General features: G+C 47.8%; 1 protein-coding gene across 1 annotated transcript in view; it reads right to left on the bottom strand.

Annotated features, from left to right (window-relative positions):
* Positions 1 to 14,067, bottom strand: part of UBASH3B (ubiquitin associated and SH3 domain containing B) — a 47,287-nt gene extending 33,220 nt beyond the window's left edge. Inside the window, exon 1 of the mRNA XM_015884154.3 lies at positions 13,727 to 14,067. Within this exon, the coding sequence (XP_015739640.1) occupies positions 13,727 to 13,890 (164 nt within the window). The 5' untranslated portion in view covers positions 13,891 to 14,067. The remainder of the gene's footprint in view (positions 1 to 13,726) is intronic.
* Between the last annotated feature and the right edge of the window lie 3,675 nt (positions 14,068 to 17,742).

Below are 17,742 nucleotides of genomic sequence, written 5' to 3'. Positions count from 1 at the left end.
CTTAATTGCATTCCCTCGTGACTGCTTAGGGAAGGACATTTTTCACATGGAGGGAAGCCAGGGACCTCAGAGATGGAGCACAGAGCTTTGGCAACCACAGCATGGGAGCACATCCACTGCCCAGTACAGTACAGGGCTGCCAGTCCTACACACCAACTACTTAGCCAGGTGTGATGCTCTGGCATGACCATGAGCTTCATGTTTGTCACTCAGCCAGCCAAGGTTTGATTCCTTCCATTCATTCATGGCAGCTTTTTGCTTGGTTTTCATGCATTATGAGTAGCTCTCCGCTGTACATCCTTCAGCAGAGCAAAGGCCTTTCTTAGGGTGGGCCTGAGAAAACCCTCCAGTTAGAAGAAACTCTTGCAACCCCCCAGAAGTTTGATCAAAGTCTGTATCAGACACAGGAATTAAAAAGGAAAAGTGCTTGTGTAAAACCAGGGAGAAATGTAAAGGCTAAAGGCTGCTCTAACCACCAACCATCAACTTCAACTCCCACCCACCTCCCACACACAACTAGAAATAACTTTAAATAATTTATTTGTGCCTGTATTGCAGTTACATATTTAATGACTTAAAGGGAGAGTGCTCCATTTAGGAAGATGTTGGGTTTTTCCATAATTCGAAGGTAAATGATGTTCTTTGCTCTACACTGCCATCTCAGGCAGTCACTGCTCTCATTAACAGAGAGAAAGCCAAGGCCTGAGCAGGGTTAGTAGCTGAACTTAGAACACATCGGATTCAGTGGGAGAACAAGGAATGAGGGAATCCTCCCATCCTCCTTGCTGACCATTAGAAGCAAAAAATCTTCCTCATCTCCCATCCACTCCTTTTGTTCACTGCATTTAGTCTTTCGAATCATCTTGAAAATTACTCTGTGCTCTGATGTCTTTCCATAGGTAATAATACAGTGACACAAGGGGCAAAAATGTAAGCAGGAATGTGGCAGGGGCAGGGTGATGGAGGGCATGACTTATGAAGGAAAACAAAGTGAAGCCTCTGCAGTAACATTTCATGTTGGAATTATCTGAGCTCATTAGTGATGAAAACACCCAACTGAGTCACATTCTCAGTTTTAAAAATAAAGGTAAATAGTTCCTGTCTCTGGCACTGCCTGTCCTTCTTGTAAAGAGCATCACCTTGATAGCCATCACTTTGGTCCAGGTGCTTGCAGGAAATTCTGATGTCATGCGTTAGGCATATCAGCAAAGCAGAATGTTAGTGGAGATTCATTTGCATCTTATCAGAGTGAGAAAACTGCTGAATGATTTTATGGGTTCTCAGTCTTTATCACCTTGCAAAGGCGTCTCACTGTGCAGGAGAGCTGTAAAACCAAGTCCTGACCTGTTTGCTTAAGCTCCACACTTAGATTAAGACTATTGTGCAAGAATAAGTGCTGCTCTTGTTTGTAGGCCAAGAAAGTACATCGTGAGTATCCCCACATGGACTTAATTCCCCCCTGGCCCTTTGGTCTGGGCACTGTGGGGTGGTTCAGGAGCCCTGCCTTGCTGGGTTGTCTAGGCAATACTGGAGAACCTCTTCCTGTTCTATTGATGGAGCAAGATGAGCGGTTCTGCTAGCTCTGCACATCTGAACCCTGGAAGACTCAGCAAGGAGCAGGCAGCATGTGGCACAACCATTTTGTTAACAGAGGGAATCTCATGATCTTTAAAGCACAGTTTTCCCCTGCTTAAATACATGGTACAGAAAAGCTAATTATAACCCCAAGGCTGACAATTACCAATGATAAACACAAACCTCCAAACAAACCCAACAGCTACTCCTTTTCAAGGAGCCACAGAAGTGCTCTTTTAATGGCACAATACCTGGACTACTCGTTGGATTTCTTTTCCTCTGATGCTTTCCTAGAGCAAATCCTGCTGCTTAGCAGGAGAGCAGAAAGGAAGGATGTTGCCAAACCCTGGCAGCCGTCTGCATCTCAGGCATCTTGCTTTAATTTCCCTTCCTTGGTGGCAGATGGTAGCTTTGCAGAGGTGTTAAATCTGCTCATAACTAATGGGGTGCTGTTTCTTCCAGTGCTCCATCTATTTCCACAGGAATAAACCATCAATTCTCACTCTAACACGGCACAGCCCAACAGCCAAGGAACTACAGTTTGACTGCAAATAATAATAAATCCAAGACCAAACCACCTACATCTCAAAGAAACCCCTACTGAACAAATGCTAATAACCCTGCGTTGTTTACTATACTTTCTCCCTTCTCAAGTATTGTTAGTTGCAGAGCTGAACCTGGAGTGCTGTCCCGCAGGCATGCTGAGATATGCAGGCTGAGAGATGCTGTGACTTCCTTCAGGCCTGGAGCTGTTTGTTCAAAGGATGAGATGCAAGCCCTGCCCTGACATGTGCAGCATAAACAGAGAAGACAGAGAGTGGAGTACACATGGTCCCTGAGACCTCCTGGCATCAAAGGAGAGGTTGGGTGGCTTGCATACTTTCCTTGTTGTGGAGGAGGTGGTGGTTACAAACTGAAACTGGCTGCTCACAGGACTTCAAGCTCACATCCAAAACTGAAGGGTGACCTGTTTGCTGCTAAGAGGAAAATCACCCGAAATCACAGCAAAGCAGCTTCCAAACACTGCTGAGCTTTGACCTGGCCCATGTTTAAATCATCTTCTGCCTTTTCAGGGCCACAGGGAGAAGCTCCAGCTTTAATTGCAGCATCTGGTATGCATTCGGTTGTAGAATAGAGGTTCATTCATACTATGTGGGCAGGTTTCAGTCTTCACTGTCCAAATGCTTCCGCCCAAACTCATCTGGGAAGTCTTGGTGGCCCTCAGCCTTTCAGCCTCTCCTACTCATTTTGCCCAGGGTCATCTTTTCCTTGCAGATGACACTCAGGTCTAAGGAAATCTAATGGCAACAATCCTGGTGATTTCACAGTTTAGCTCTTGTTCAGAATGTCGATTACATTCTGAGGTCCTTCCAGTTTCTTGCTTGTGCAAACATAAGCTTATACATGGGTACTTCTTTCCACACAAAGAATAAAGGGGCAGTCTTTGCTTCCAGCTATTCCTGCATGGTTTCCCCACAAGCTCAGTCATCCCCCTAACAATAAACTCAGCTACGAATCAAAGGAATTAGGTGCCAGGATCTGCTTCTATCACACCCTTACACGACTTTGTGGACTGGTTTATAGTTCTGCTCATCCCAGAGCTGCTCAGAAAAGAAACACATGGCTGCCTGGCCTGCTAATGGCTCACTCCTGGTGTTGCTCACTGATTTCTGGGTTCCTAACTGACCTCTTCCATGGGATGTTTTATTTTTTGCTTCCCAGTACAAGAAAACACAGCTTTAATAGCCACCAATGTCCATTTGTCTGGACTCTTGTGGTAACTTACATCCTCAGGGTCTCTCAATTTCCTTCAAAAATCAATAAGATCAGGCTCATTCATACTATATTGCAAGCCATAACTGTGCTCCCATTGATTTTTATGTGGCTTTGTGGCACTGAATTTGAGACCTTTCCAAACGTGCTAGAGGCCTTGCTGTAGGACTTGGTGGGGTTACAGCACATCAACTGTGGAATTGTTAACAGCTGTTAAGGCTATGATCAAATCGTATCTGACTCTGTACCTCCTTAGAAGAGCCAGGAGCACAGGGAAGTGGTGGAGTCACCATCCCTGGAGGTGTGGATGTGGTATTAAGGAACACGATTCCATGGGCAATATTGGTGGTAGGTGGATGGTTTAACAAGATGATCTTAGAAGTCTTTTCCAACCCTTATGACTCTATGTCATTGTAAGGCCATTTGTGCTTGAAAAAATAAGCAAACAAACTGAGGTGCTTTTAGGATAATGCGTTGTGGAGTGATGGAGGCCAAGGTGTAAATAGTTTAAGAAGATGAAATATGAATTAGGATTGGCTTGGTGGTGGCCATCAAGTATCTGGGGCCAAATGCAAAGTTTGGCTCATGGGATCTCCAAGTCACTGATTGGCGGAGAGTAGGAAAAGAAGAGGAAGAACTCTTTAGTGGCATATTAAGCCAGATGAACGTTTCATTTAATGGGCTGTGCAAGCCTGATACTTTTATTTATGTGCGTGCATTAAAGGAAGGGCGAGCTGTTACTCCTTTGCAGTGTGGAAGAATAACTTCTGGCATCCCATCTGTATCATAGCAGGCCAAGGCTGGTCTCTGAGCACAGGGTGATAACAGTGGCAGAGTCCTGCTGGCTGCAAGGCCTGGGACTGCTGTTTTATCACTGTGCAAATGCGATCAGAATTAAGCCCATTCATTTCCTGAAACCACTGGCTCACATCCTGTACATGTTCAGCCATGCAGTGGGGTGCATCTTTTAAGTGAAACCACAGAAACGGGCCTTGCAAGGCAGCGTGTACACACCACTTTCCCCAAAGCTCTGTTCTTTTCCATAAGGGACTGAAGGTGATTTGCTCAGTGTCCTTTGCAAGCTGTCGTGTCGATAACAACCTACTCTTAATCCAGGCCACAATTTGCAAAGAGTGTGTGAAACAAATGTAAGACACTGTGCAAACACAAGACATTATTCACCTTGCTATGGATGTGTCCAGGAGGACATACCTGGGCAGAGCAAACACATCATAGAACAGGTTTGCACGTGCAGCATTTAGACTCGCCCATTAGCCCTGCAGCAATGTACAGCTCAGGCCATCCTCCAGGTTCCTCTCTGAACCAACAAGCTCTCCTGGCTTCTGTTGCTAATTCTGATGGTTTGGTTTGTATTATAGGGGAAAAGGGAAAAGAACAAAAAGAAAAGAGAAAGAAAACCACACATTGACCACATATTGCTGCCTAATGTCAAGTGTACGTATCCTGTGTAGTTCACTGTGTATATTGTAGGAGTGAGTGCTCGTGTATGTGTATATAAATGTATGCATATGTGTGTATATATATAGTAGGTGTAGTGTAAGTAGGTGTATTTCTTGCCATACATTCTTACTGTTATTAGCCCTAGAATTCTAGGGGACCTAATAGATTAACTGCACTTCATTAGATTTGATTTAGGGGCAAAAATGGCACAGAGGTGGGTGCTCAGTGTGACTCAGAGCCCTTCTCAGGCCAAGCTTCTAGTTTCTGGAGTGCTGTATAACCAGAACTGGTACAGCTCATTGCTTTCTGAAACCCAGTGGGTTGGATTTCCCTCTGTCATTTGCTTTATGCAGCCATTTTAAGCAGATGCAAAGCAGGGAAAAATACTGCTCTGACAGGCTGACCGCTCTGCTTAACCTGCAGAGAAAGCAAAACACTTCTGTACCTCTGTCCATCCTATCCATTGCGACCAATGGGACATAAACGTCTGCTTAGGGCTTTCTTAAATGGGAACCCAAGTGTCCTGCTCTGCATGTCTTAATAGAACCCATTCAGCCATCAGCAGAGCAGCCTGACTGTCACCCACCATTGCCAACACTGTCACGTCTCAGCCTGGAGTTCTGACCTGGCACACTCTGCCAGGCTGATCATGTTTCCTGGCTGAAGCTACTTTATAGATTACTTGGATATCAGTAGCACATGAGTGAGGGAAGAAAATCAATGCTTACAATCCAATTCAAAGTCTGCTGAATCCAAGGGAATGATTCCTCTTCAAGTCAATACAGTCTGAATGAGGCAGGACAAAGAAGAGCTTTGACAGCAATTGATTTTTGAGGGAAAGGAGCCGTGCCTTTCGCTAGGTTGGAAAATGACTTGTGGCAAAGTAAAGGCAGAATCCACACTGAGTTGGGGAAGTGATTGGAGGCTGTGCAAAGGCTGCAGTGATGAGAGGCAGACCGGCTTTGGTCTCTAATGAAGGGAATTGAGAGGGGCTGTGCGTCAGACACAGAAGTGCTGTACTGTGAGAAGTGAGACGGCGAGAACTGATAATGAGAACGAAGAACTTCCTTTGATTATTGCTTCTCATGTCCTACAATGCAATCTACGTCTTTAAAGAAAGCTCTTCATTTAGATGTGAGATCCCCTTGCCTCTGCGTGCTTAGAAAATCTTAAGCAAAAAGAAAGGTTAACCTGGATGGCTACAGTGTGAGCCTCTTCTTTCTATTAAGTTCTGTATGAATGCAGCAGAACACTTCAGGTATGAGCCAGCCATGCACTTGAGGTTTGGGTAATAACAATTAAAACACTCTAACCCTCCTCTAGCAGAGGTTATAAATGTGCCCAGGGCTGCCTGGATGCTCCTGAAATTCACCACTTTTAACCCAGACCATCAATAGCAACAGCAAATGAGTGAAAAAGGAGTATTTGGGGGGAATTTTCATTCCAACTGAGAACTTGTCTCTGCTTTGACGCGTACCTTGAAACAAAGGGGCAATTATCTAGTCACAACACTCAATGCCATTTGCATAATGTCAACTAAATTGCTCAACTGCTTCAAATGCTTTTGTCATTAGAAAGATATTCCACAAATAAAGTGACTGCACATCCCCGATACTCAAAACTAATGGGTTACAAGTAAGCAAAAGATAAAGCAGCATGCTCCAAGAGTTCTTCCCTTGTTACTTACACTTAACCTAAGGAATCACATTTCACGTCTATTACTGAACTCATTTTTAGTGCCCCTCTTCTCACTTCTGTATTCAGCAGCTTTGGGGCAGGAAGTGGTGGGAGTCAGAAAGAGACACTGACCACAAAGAGGGTCTCCATGGGAAGTGAGTTCCTCTATCTGAAGTGGCATCTGATGGATCTGTGTGGGATGCTGGATGATGAGATGGAGAATTTGGATAAATGCTGACATTTCCTTTGGCAAGCAGAACATTTTGCTTCAGGGAGAAGAAAGGAAATAGTATATGTGTGTGTGTTTGATTTTCCTTTCCTGTAATGGCATTGCTTTTATGAAACCAAAGTGAGACTTAGAACAGCATCAGCTCTCCTGTGCCACTTCAGCTCAGTCTTTGTGATGGAGCCCTGTAGCCCCAATATAGCAGTGAGCTGCCATAGGGGACAAACCCCAAATTTCTGTTGTTCTCCCAGAGGCCTTGATAGTGATTCTTACTTACACATGGGCTCCATGTGTGTGTTATGTGAAGGGTGTAAAGGCAGTATCTCCCTTAAGGAAGCTTTTGTAGCAATGGAAGTCAGGTTATGGCTGGGTGAGACCCTCAGTTGGTGTGTGTAAGCATTGCTCCAACAAAGTCAGTGGTGCTTTGCTGACTGATGCTACTGGAAGGCTTTGCCCTTTAGAACGTGAATGCATTTATAATGCAGCTCCTCTGTGGGGGGCTGAAGAGGCTGTGAAGGGAATATAAATGTGTCTCATAAGGTGCAGCTGTAATTCACATTTATCCCAAGGCTTGCTTGCATCGCCTGTGGACCAGAGTAAATATGAACCTGATCCAATTCTTGTTTAGCTTGAGATTTCTTTGAACTGCGCCTGGGAGAACTGACTGCAACTTATCCGTGGGTAATGCATCGTGATCTGACACTTGCTAAGAGTTGGCAGCCGCTCTCAGAAAGAAATATCGATTGCAAAGAATAAATTCAATATCGTAGTGGAACAAGGGAGCAGGACATCATTGACACCATTTAGTCTGCAGTTCTGGAGCACCCTTTGTCTTGAGTGGATGGCAAGCGTTCATTAAGGTGCCTTCTCTGGCATCAGGCGACTTGATGTATGGTCTCGTTTTCAATTTTGCTGGCTGTAGAATAGGAACGGTGCTTGTTTCAGAGCAGCTGTTGATAGCACTGGCATTCTTACACAGCTACGAATGTCACCCATCAGTTTAACTCACTGTGAGCAGGGGTAACAACCAGGAGTAACAGAAGTTGGAGCCATGCTGGGGCTGGTGCCTGGCAGCAGGAGGTGAGGATGGTGCTCTCCTCTTCCTCTCCCCATCCTCCTCTCTGGTGATATCTACTCTCTCTGACTCTCCTATCACTTATAGCTCCAGTGTGTAATTCCCTCAACCCATCCTATTATTTCTTGCAGTTCCTTTTTTTTCCCCTTTCAATTTACACTTCTCTCTAAATTCAGCCTTTGTGCTGGTGATGGCAGGGACAGAATAATGCCCAGGGAAGCCAAGGCCTATTCTTTTCAGGTCTGTTTATACAGTGGTGAGTAAAACACAAGCACCATGGTGCACCCCATTGTAATGCACAAAGCCTGCAGAGAGTCTTGGTGATGGAATCCAAAACGCTGTCAGCTGCTGAACTACAGCTCTTTTGATGACTCTTCTTGTTGAGGATAATTAGGCTGGTGCATTACAGACACACACACGGATGTCTCTATTCTTTTTGCAGTCACAGAGCACACGCTGTGCATCCACTATGAGCACCAGTTAAACCTAGGGAAGCATTTGCAAGCGCATACAGGACTTGGGAGGCTGATTCACCATCAGAGGTGCCTTGAAAACCCAAGCCTCAGAGGAGCCAGCAGGGTTAGCAGCATTCAAAAGCATTCAGTTTTGGTTTGGAAACTTATGCTTAAAACCTCTCAGAGGATGGAATTCCCTCTAGGTCTGACAGTGTGTCTGTACAGCAGCTCATGAGGCAGGGCTGGCTCAGGGATGCAGCATCATCACAGAGCCATGTCAACATGCAAAGTGTTTTGTTGTCACCAGGTCATTTTAATACCAAAACCCACAATGTATTCAGGACCCAGGAAGGTTTCTAACAACTCTGTTTGAAGTTAGACAGCCCTAAGAAGCACAGAAACATGGGGATAGCTGTCCTCTGGCTGACTTGCCATGGAACCAGGAACTCGTTGCACACAATGATGCTACTTAGATTTGAAATCCCAGCAAAGCACAGTGGCTGAAGGCACTGTAGGGTTCTTGTTTCTCCTCTTGAACACATGCAAGTTTGCCTTCTGTGCAGTGAATGCTGATGCAGCAGGCAGTGCAGTGACATGCTGACCTTGGCTGCACCATGAGCAGTCTGTGTGCAGGGATGCTGTGCTCCTGAGCAGCTCTCTCAATGTTATGGCAGGAGCATTTCTTTGATGATATCAGCCCTGAATATCTGATTGTTCTGCTCTCCCAGCTATCAGATATGATGAATGGCAGTCCTGAATATCTGAATATCCTGAATGACTGAGGTGGTGTTGCCACTACCCTTTAGATTGAGACCCGATCGTGAAATGACTTCTTCAGTCAGATCTCTCTCCATATGAAAACTTTATACAAATAGGATATAGGTGTTATACTGAGACCAGATACCCAAGCCTTGTGGTTAAGCTAATATACAGAAACTCTGCAGACTGAGGTACAAGTGCCAGCCTTGCTATGGTTTCCAGCTTAACTCAGCTTCCAGAGGAACACTGAATGTCAGGAATCCTCTGTGTTTTATCACTTAATATCTTTAAAGAAATGAGCAATCTGATAGAGATCTCCCTGCACCAAACACATGGAGTACATAACAACCTGAACTCTGCAGAAACATTCTCAGTCCCACAGCAGAAATCTGCAACAAAGCCAATGAAAAAGAAAAAATCCATATGCAGAGCAGCCACGGGACCTGGTCCCAAATGTGTGTGTGCTCAAGCTCTCCTCCAGTGCACCTTCCTGGCAGCTGCTAACTCCATTGCTATCCTTGCTCCACGGTGTGCTGCAGACCTGTTGGATCCCTTCCAGCACAGATGTACAATTGCTCAGAGACCTCGGTGCTGACCCTAGGAACTGCGATACATGAACGAGAGCATTTAATTGCTCAAACTGTTGCTCATGTTACAGTGCAGAATCCCATCCGTTAAACCCCAGCGTGGGCAGAGCTGTGGCTTCCCAGCTCTTCAGGAAGATTTCAGTCACTGCCTTAAAGATGAGCACGGAGGGCATTGGAGAAGGCTTCTGCTTCAGCCACTGGGGCAACAATGTCCAGATCTTCTGTTTGGAAGCTGAAGATTTCCTCCAGAGCTGTTAACAAGCTTGGAAACGCACTTTCAATACAGCCTTCAAAGCATTCAAAGTCCATTTCTTCACGTGAGATGCAGTTTCCCTCCATCCCCCTGGCCAACACAGGTCACTATGAATCATGAAAATGCCAAGCTTGGGCTTAACTGGAGCCCTGTGTGCTGCCCGTGTTTTGGGCTGGCCCATTGTAGTGAGATGAATTTCAGCTAATTTTGCAGATTAACACCCTGAAGGAACAGAAGGAACAGAAACCACTTCAAAATCCAAAGATAATCTGCAGCACTTGTTTGTGTGCTCAGTATTTTCCCAAATCCAGCACAAACCCTGGAGGAGCGAGGGATTTCACAGCCTTCCTGCTGCAATACTGCTATGTTGCTAAGCCTGTTACTAGGCAAAACATGTTTTAGCAGCCGAGAAAACATTTTCAAAACACAGGAGAAGAAATCAGCGTTTGTAAACTGGACTTGAACTTCTTCTCGTAGAGAATAATGAAATTAATAGTCCTAAATTCTTGTAGTTACTGGGAAGTAAATCAGACCGGCTCTGTTCTGGTTGGGGACTGAGAAGATGCGGTGCAGCTCGATGAGCTGATGCCTGTCCATGTATGTGAGTGTGGAGTTACACCCAGGTGATGCTCTGTGGGAAGGAAGAGGAAGGAAACGTGTAACACATGGAAGTGGTGAAGTTGGATCCTGGGTGGCTGTGTCACATTCCTGGCTGTGTGAGCTTTGAGAGCGAGAAGTGTTTGCAGTTATGCCCAGCGCCTCAGACCTGCTCAGGAATGCAGCACTGTGATGTGATCCATGGTTATGGGCAGCCTGTCTGCAGGGATGGCTGCAGTGCTTCAGGCTGAGATGATGGGAAGGAACATCAGCTCCGTTCTGCAAAGCATTGTCGCTTGTGTCACAAACAGCACTTATCTCTTAGGCTTATCACACAGAGCCTGGCAACCAAAACAGCACCAAGGCTGCAATTTCAGTGTTCTGCTTGTGGATGGTGATTTACCTAGCTTGAGTAACGACAGGGGCCTGACACTTATCTTCATTTCTCCATGTCCAGTTCTCTTCTGAAACAGCACACAAGGCTGTGGCTTGAGTTCACAACCACAAGAAACATTCTAAATGTTACGTGTTCATATATATGTATGCACACAGTAAGACACAGAAGGCAGGATTTCTACTCATATTAAATTTCTGACTTTCTGTTCCTGAGGATGGCTTGGAGGAGCTTCAGCTGTGACATGAAACTCATACAACTACCTGGTTGTTCCCCTATGGTTTCAATGGCCTGTAAATGACGTAGTGCTTCTCTTGTGCTTGCTCTCAGGAAGGCTATCAGTATGTATAAGAGGACTAGCAGCAATGGGGGATGCAGGCAGCCAGACCAGGGCTGTGTGTGCGAGCACTGGCAGCAGACCCATAACAAATGAGTGCAACTGTTGGAAAATGACAGCCATATGAAATCCCTTTCTAGAAGAAGATGTGGTTGCATTGAGGGTCTTGAGATACTGAGGATCTGCTTGGACTGGCGTGTAACCTTGGGTAGAATGTTTGCCTGAGTGCCCAGATTGCAAAATGTTAATGATAACATCACCTCTGCCCTCCTTCCTGGCTTCAGTCAGGAACTATTTGAGATCAGGACGGTCTCCTTTGTGACTTAACAGTACGTAATGTAATGGGCTAATTACAAAATGAAAAAATAATGAACCTGTGCTCAGAGGAAAAGCCCAACAAATAACTCTCACAGCAACAGCCCGAAATGCTGATGTAGTGCAGTGGTTTCAGCAACTGCCATCCAGAGGTGATGCCCCCAGTTTGCATTGCACCGCACTGTAGCTCACAGCAGCTCAGCTGAACTGCAGCTGCTGCTGGGAAGGAGGAAAAGAGATGGACAGAGTAGGGAAACCTTGGGGTCTCTTTCTGACCTGTGGTAGGAAGTACCTGAAATTGCTGGAATTGGAAGCTGAGGGATAGGCAGGGTGGATGCTGGGCAGTGTATCAGCACGCTCTCAATACCAGGTGTCACCTGAAAGCAGCACTCACGCCATCTCCAAGCACATCCCCTGGCCCAGCTGTGCCATGCAGCCCAGGGAGGTGCCAGGAGCCCGGCTGCTGCCAGCAGTGATGGCCCTCAGCATCATGCCTGGCAGACGAGTCTGACAGCTCAGAGTTCTGTTGTCACAAGGCTTTGGAGCAGATGGTCACCCCTGTACAGTGCCAGCCTGGCTGCAGCCCTGCTTCACCAAGCTCCCCACTGCCTGCCATTATCCCAGCTTTGGGATGCAGAATGGGCAGGAGAACTTTGGGCCAAGACTCACCAGGGCTCTCTGCTAAGGCTGTTATGCCGCCGTGTCTCTGGGGGAGATGGTGTTTTGCCTCCTTAGCAACTTGGCTATCTCCTGCATTTACACAGCACAGCGATGTGGCAGGAGTTAGAAGGCAGCAGAGCCCCTTGGGGCAGGTCCTGCTTCCTTGTTGCCCTTCTCACCCTTCTGAGCTCACCCTCGGTGTCAAAGCCAGGTTGTCTGCTGTTATTTCTGTTTTGCTACTTATGTGAACTTCAGAGATGAATTATTTGCAGCATTTCCAGCAGGCTGGAACAGGGCACTGCGAGCTCCTTCAGATGGGGAAAGCAGACCCGTCCCAGCAGACAGGCACGTTGTCCAGCAGGGTTACAGCACAGTATCCTGGATTTAGTATCCAGACAATCTACCCTGCTGCCTGGTGGCACTTACAATGAGCATTCCTTGCAGCAGGGGATATTTCTCCCCTCTCTCTGCTTTGCATTCCGTGTTTAACCTTTCCTATTCTATACACATGAAGCTTTGGTTTCATTTTTATCAAATATTGGAGTTTCCTTAGGCAGGAATATAAACCATACACAGAGCACGCAGTGAGGTGCAACCAGGGCTGCCTGCCAGCCGTGACGGCACTGTTGCACAGGTAACAGCCACTTCCATTCACACTCAACCTCCTTCTCTCTCCAGCTACTCTGGAAGCTGCACATCTGTTTTTCCCAACAAGCACAGAGCATGAAGTCACCACTTTCGTACTATCTTCATTTGCAGGCATTGTCTGTAAGTGCCGTACGTTGGTTTTCCGTACATGACTGCAGATCACTGACAGGCAGAAGGAGCATAAGTAGGACAATGGAAAGCACGCACGGGACTTGATGGCTGTGCCAGCAGGTCCACAGCAGCCTGACATTTGTCCTTAGGACTGCGTGTGTGTGTCTCTGTATTTATGGACAAAAACCTACAGGAATGTCTGAATAAAACCCAATGACTTCTGACTGGCATCAGCAACAACAGGGAAACTTAAGCAGATCAAGGAAACATCCAAATCCCCCCCACCCCATCTCATTTCCCTCCTAACTCACAGTCCCACTTTAGGAGTCACTATATTTAAACCAGGATAGTTAAGCTATCATTACGTTGCTGCCTCATTCATTTAAAGCACGAGCAGGAAAATTAGAGCGGGACATCACTATATTAGACCAGAAAACCCTTCCACTTCGCACTACTGACATCTTCTCTAGCTCCTTCCCTTCTTGTGTGTAACGCACGGTGCCCAGGCAGCGCTCAGAGCGCAGGAACGGGCTCTGCATTCAGCCGGGGGGGACCGAAGCATCGCTCCGCTTGTGACCCCGAGCTTACAGCGGCGCTGCCCTCAGCGGAGCCCACCTGCGCCCGGGACCCTCCGCTCCCCCTCCGCCACCCGCCAGGATCCGCAGCGGCCCCACGGCTCCGCTCGGCCGCAGCATCCCCGCCCAGGAGGGCCCCGAGAGCCCCGGTTGTGCGCAGCCCCCAGCCCGGCTCCGAGCGCGCATCTCCGCGACGGGGAAAAACGAAATGGGGGGGGGGGGGGGGAAGGAGCCTCGCGGAGACTTACGCCCGAGCTTTGGGGAAACCCATTGACAGCAGGATCTCCAGCGACGAGCCGTGTTTGATGGTCCCCGCTCGGTGCTGCCGGTTCCGCCGGGGGATGACTTTGCTGTACAGCTCCTCTTTGGCAGCCATGGCGTGCGGTGCGGGCTGCCCGCGCTGGGCCATCATGCAGCCATCGCCGGCCGCGCAGGGCCATGCACACCGCAGCGCCCCAACAGGGGCCGCGGTCGGGGCAGGGCCGAGGGGCTGCGCCCTCCTCCGCTCCGCGCTGCTCCGCGGCCCCGGGGCCACACGTGCGCACCCGGCGGCCGCTCCGGAGCTCCGGGAGCCGAATGCCCGCACCGCGGCCCCGCTCAGCCCGCCCCCGCTCTTAAAGCCGCCGCCCGGCGCCGCGGGCTCCGCTAAGGGATGGAAGAGGGGGGAGGAGGAGGAGGAAAGGGGGTGGAGGGGTTCTCTGAGCGGGGAGGTTGATGGAAAAGCGCCGGTTGTCTTGTGGAAAGCGGGGAAGGTGCGCACTATTATTTTTGTTTTCTTTTTTGTTTATTCCTTTATTTATTTTCACGGAGGAAAGAGCTCTGCGCGATGCTCCTCTTTCCTCCGGGAAGAGGCAGCACATGGGGGAGGTTGGGTGATCTCGGAACTCTGGGGCTGTGGGGTTCCAGGGCTCGGTGCCGCTGGATGAGCTGTGAGAGCACGGAGCTTTGAAGCAGATCTAGTTAGAGGCAACAGAGTTGCGCTCCGAATTTTCTATCTCCATCCTGGGTTTCTGCATCCTCCACGGCCCTCTCCAGGCCATCACACGCAGTGTGTGGCTTCAGAATTCCCCCTTGGAGAGCTTCAAGAGTTATCCTCCTCCTCCTCCTCCTCTTACCTCTCCTTTGCCTTTCTCCCACATCCCCTCCTGCCCCAGTTCCTCGTCTGAAGGCAGCCAGGTCCACCCTGCTGAGCACCCAGGAAGGCAGGGAGCATTGAGAGAACACAGCCCTGCACACAAATAAAAGCAGTGAAGATGCTGTTCTTTCAAGTGCAACAGTTTATGCTGGAGCAGGAAGCAGTGCTGGCAGTGACAAACCTATCCCTATCATTGCTGGTTTGTTGCATCAATAAAGCACCTTCTTTCCTGCTGTTATCCAGAGGTGAGGTACTGACCCAGCCTTCAACCTACCCAAAACCTTCCAGAATCTGAACAATATCCAGGAATTCACACCATCAGAACCTATGAGGGAGGAGAGGGTTGCTGTGTTTTGACTTAACTCAACGTGCCTCACTTCTGTGTGCTTTTTTGCTCCATCTGTATTAGTCAGTCAGGAAGTAAGAACAGAAATGCAATTTGTTATGGATGCAGCTTCCAAGGACTTTGCCCAGATGAGAATCCCTTTCCTCTGGCTGCTCCAGATTCAATTAAGAAATCCACATAATGCAGTGTTGAAGTTCCTAAGCTGCATACCTGCATGGAATGGCTTTTCAGGCCTGATGGAGCAGCCTCAGGTCTTTGCAACCTTGGTGAGTGCCTCTGCATTGGATCAAGGTGAGGCTTTTTGCATTGGAATGTATTCCTTGAAATAATGCTTCCTCCTTGAAACTCACACGCGGTCCCTTCACCACCAGGAAGATGCATTCTTAGGGGATGATTTACATCACTTCCTTCAATGCTGGAAAAAAATGGCAGCACAGCATTAATTGGAGGGGGTATAGGAGTAGTGTGCTGGGCAGTGAGTGGGCGTGCTGCTATGTGTTTCCATAGGAGGAGATCAGGCCCTAAGGAATCTAAGCCAAATTTCACTGTCCTTCCAGCCTGATGCTCCATGTGAGCACATGGCAGAGGGTCCACTCCCCAACAATGCACTGCAATAAACAGCACAACAGCAGGAAGCAGAGCAGAGGCTTTGCTTTCCTTCTCAGCTTCCCTCCCAGGAGCTCAGTGCCATCTGAGAACCATGGCCCAGCTCTCTCCCAGCTGTATTGGGACAGGAGGGAGAAGCAGCAAGGAATGGCTGTGCCTCCCCTTTGCCTGTCCCTAGAGAAGAGAAACGCTGAGTAAAAGCTGCACAGTGAAGGGCACAGCAAGATCACCGTTCCCCAGCCTTCAGCCTCCTCTGGCAGTTATTTGCATGCTGAAGTCGTTTCACACACACTGATTGTCCCCATGGCCCATCTGCAGCTGCAGGAGGGCGACAGCCTCCCCCCTTATCTCGCTTTGGCACCCCCCGTGTTATCTGCCTGCATGTCAGAGAGGTGTCAGCCTTCGGGTCCAAGCATCTGAAAGCATTAAATAATTAAGAATTGAGTCCGCCCCAAGCACTTTTTTTCCCCTCTTATTTTGTCTCCGGAGTTCCCAAATGTCGAGAAACAGTGATTTATCACTGAGAAAAGTGAACAGCTGCCTTATCCTTGATTCAAAACAGCATGAAAAACCGAGGCAAAATTATTAGTCAGATTTCTGACCGAGCTGAGACACTGCAGCAAACTTCAGCCCATTTCCTCTGCAGTTCACCATTGCTCTGCAGCAACACCGGTGACTGCTGGGCTTTGTGTCCCATTGCACTGCTGGAAGCGGGAGGGCCACATTCCTGAGAGCAGATCAGTCTTAAAGCTTAAAACACCTTTCCCCAGGTGTTCTGCCTTAGGTAATGGAGCTGTGCATAGCTGTGGCTCTGTCCTGCAGGGTGATCCCCTTGCTTTGCTAGGCATCCATCTGCACAGGGACTCGGGTGGGGGTGGAGGTGTGGGGATGTGTTGGGCCTCTGGGGGGTCCCAGCACTGCTGGCTTCAGCAGAGAGCAGCTGGGCCTTCAGCCTGCGGGAGCCAAGCTGCCCTCAGGGACTGGAGAATTGGCTTTTCCAGCTTGGATTTTCATCAAGTTTGGAGTGTATTTTCCTCATTACAAATAAAATCCACTTTGGTTTCACTGTAATAGTGCAGGGGAGGACAGCAGCTTCTTTTGGCATGATGGACTTGCTTGGGTTGCACTAATGGCAGGGGCAGTGAGCAGCTGAGGCCTTGCAAAGCTGAAGTTTACCCCCTTCGTTCTTCCACAGATAGAGCAAATGGTTGCGTGCAGCAAATCTTCCTTTTAATTCCTCCTGAAGACTTGCAGATGGGGAAGTGATGTATGTGGTGCTGTGATAAGAGCCCACAGGAGCTCTCCATTAGCACAGGTGGGATTTCAGAGGCACCTAAAGCCACCAATACTCTGCCATAGTGGTACAGACCCCACTGGGGCAGCGTGGTCAGCTCATGATCTGCCCTGTTCAATCCTGGCCTATGTAGGTGGGTGAAACATTGAGCAAGCAAAGCATTAATGGGCTCTGAGCTTCCCACAAGAAACATCTTGAACTATCTTATCTGTTGGGTTTCATGTCTGTTTCTGCTACACTTGTATGAATGTAGTTTATTGCAGCGATTATTTACTTGCTTGGGTATAAGCCAAGAAATAAGGAGATACAATAGAAAGCTGCTGGGATTTCCCCAACTCCCACACACAGTAAAATATGTCGATATGCTGGAAGTTGAACAGAATCTGCAGCGTTTCTGAAAAGGCCTTTCTGTTTGACTCTTCTTTCGGTGCCATTATTAATTTGGTTACGATTTGCTTTGCTGCATTCCTGTATAATTAAAGGGGGATTTTGTCAGATTACTCCAAGCAAAAAAAAAACAACCCGTGTTTGTTTGATTTGATATTGGCAAGGAAAGGAAGGGAGAGTGCTTATAATCACCTGAAGTCTTCCTAATTCTAATTACTGGAAAAGATACAAGGTTGGTGGTTTGGTTTGTCTCACAGACAGCAATGATCTAAAGGCAGTAGAGTGACTCTAAGGATCACTGTGGTTTCTTTGCTCATTTTTCTCCTTGTTTTTGGTTTTAGCTTTCCTCTCTTTGGGCACTGCAATGGCCTTCGAGTGGAGGATGGAATGTGTGCAAGCAAACATGAAAACGGCCAATCAGATTCCATGAAGGTCATTGAAATGGGAAAAAGGGTGATAAAGCAGGGATGGTGGAAATAAGGAGAATCTGAGGGAG

This window comes from Coturnix japonica, chromosome 34, assembly GCF_054131305.1.
Source record: "Coturnix japonica strain WE chromosome 34, WE-NBRP24, whole genome shotgun sequence".
Lineage (NCBI taxonomy): Eukaryota > Metazoa > Chordata > Aves > Galliformes > Phasianidae > Coturnix > Coturnix japonica.
This window is presented reverse-complemented; position numbering and strand designations above follow the sequence as displayed.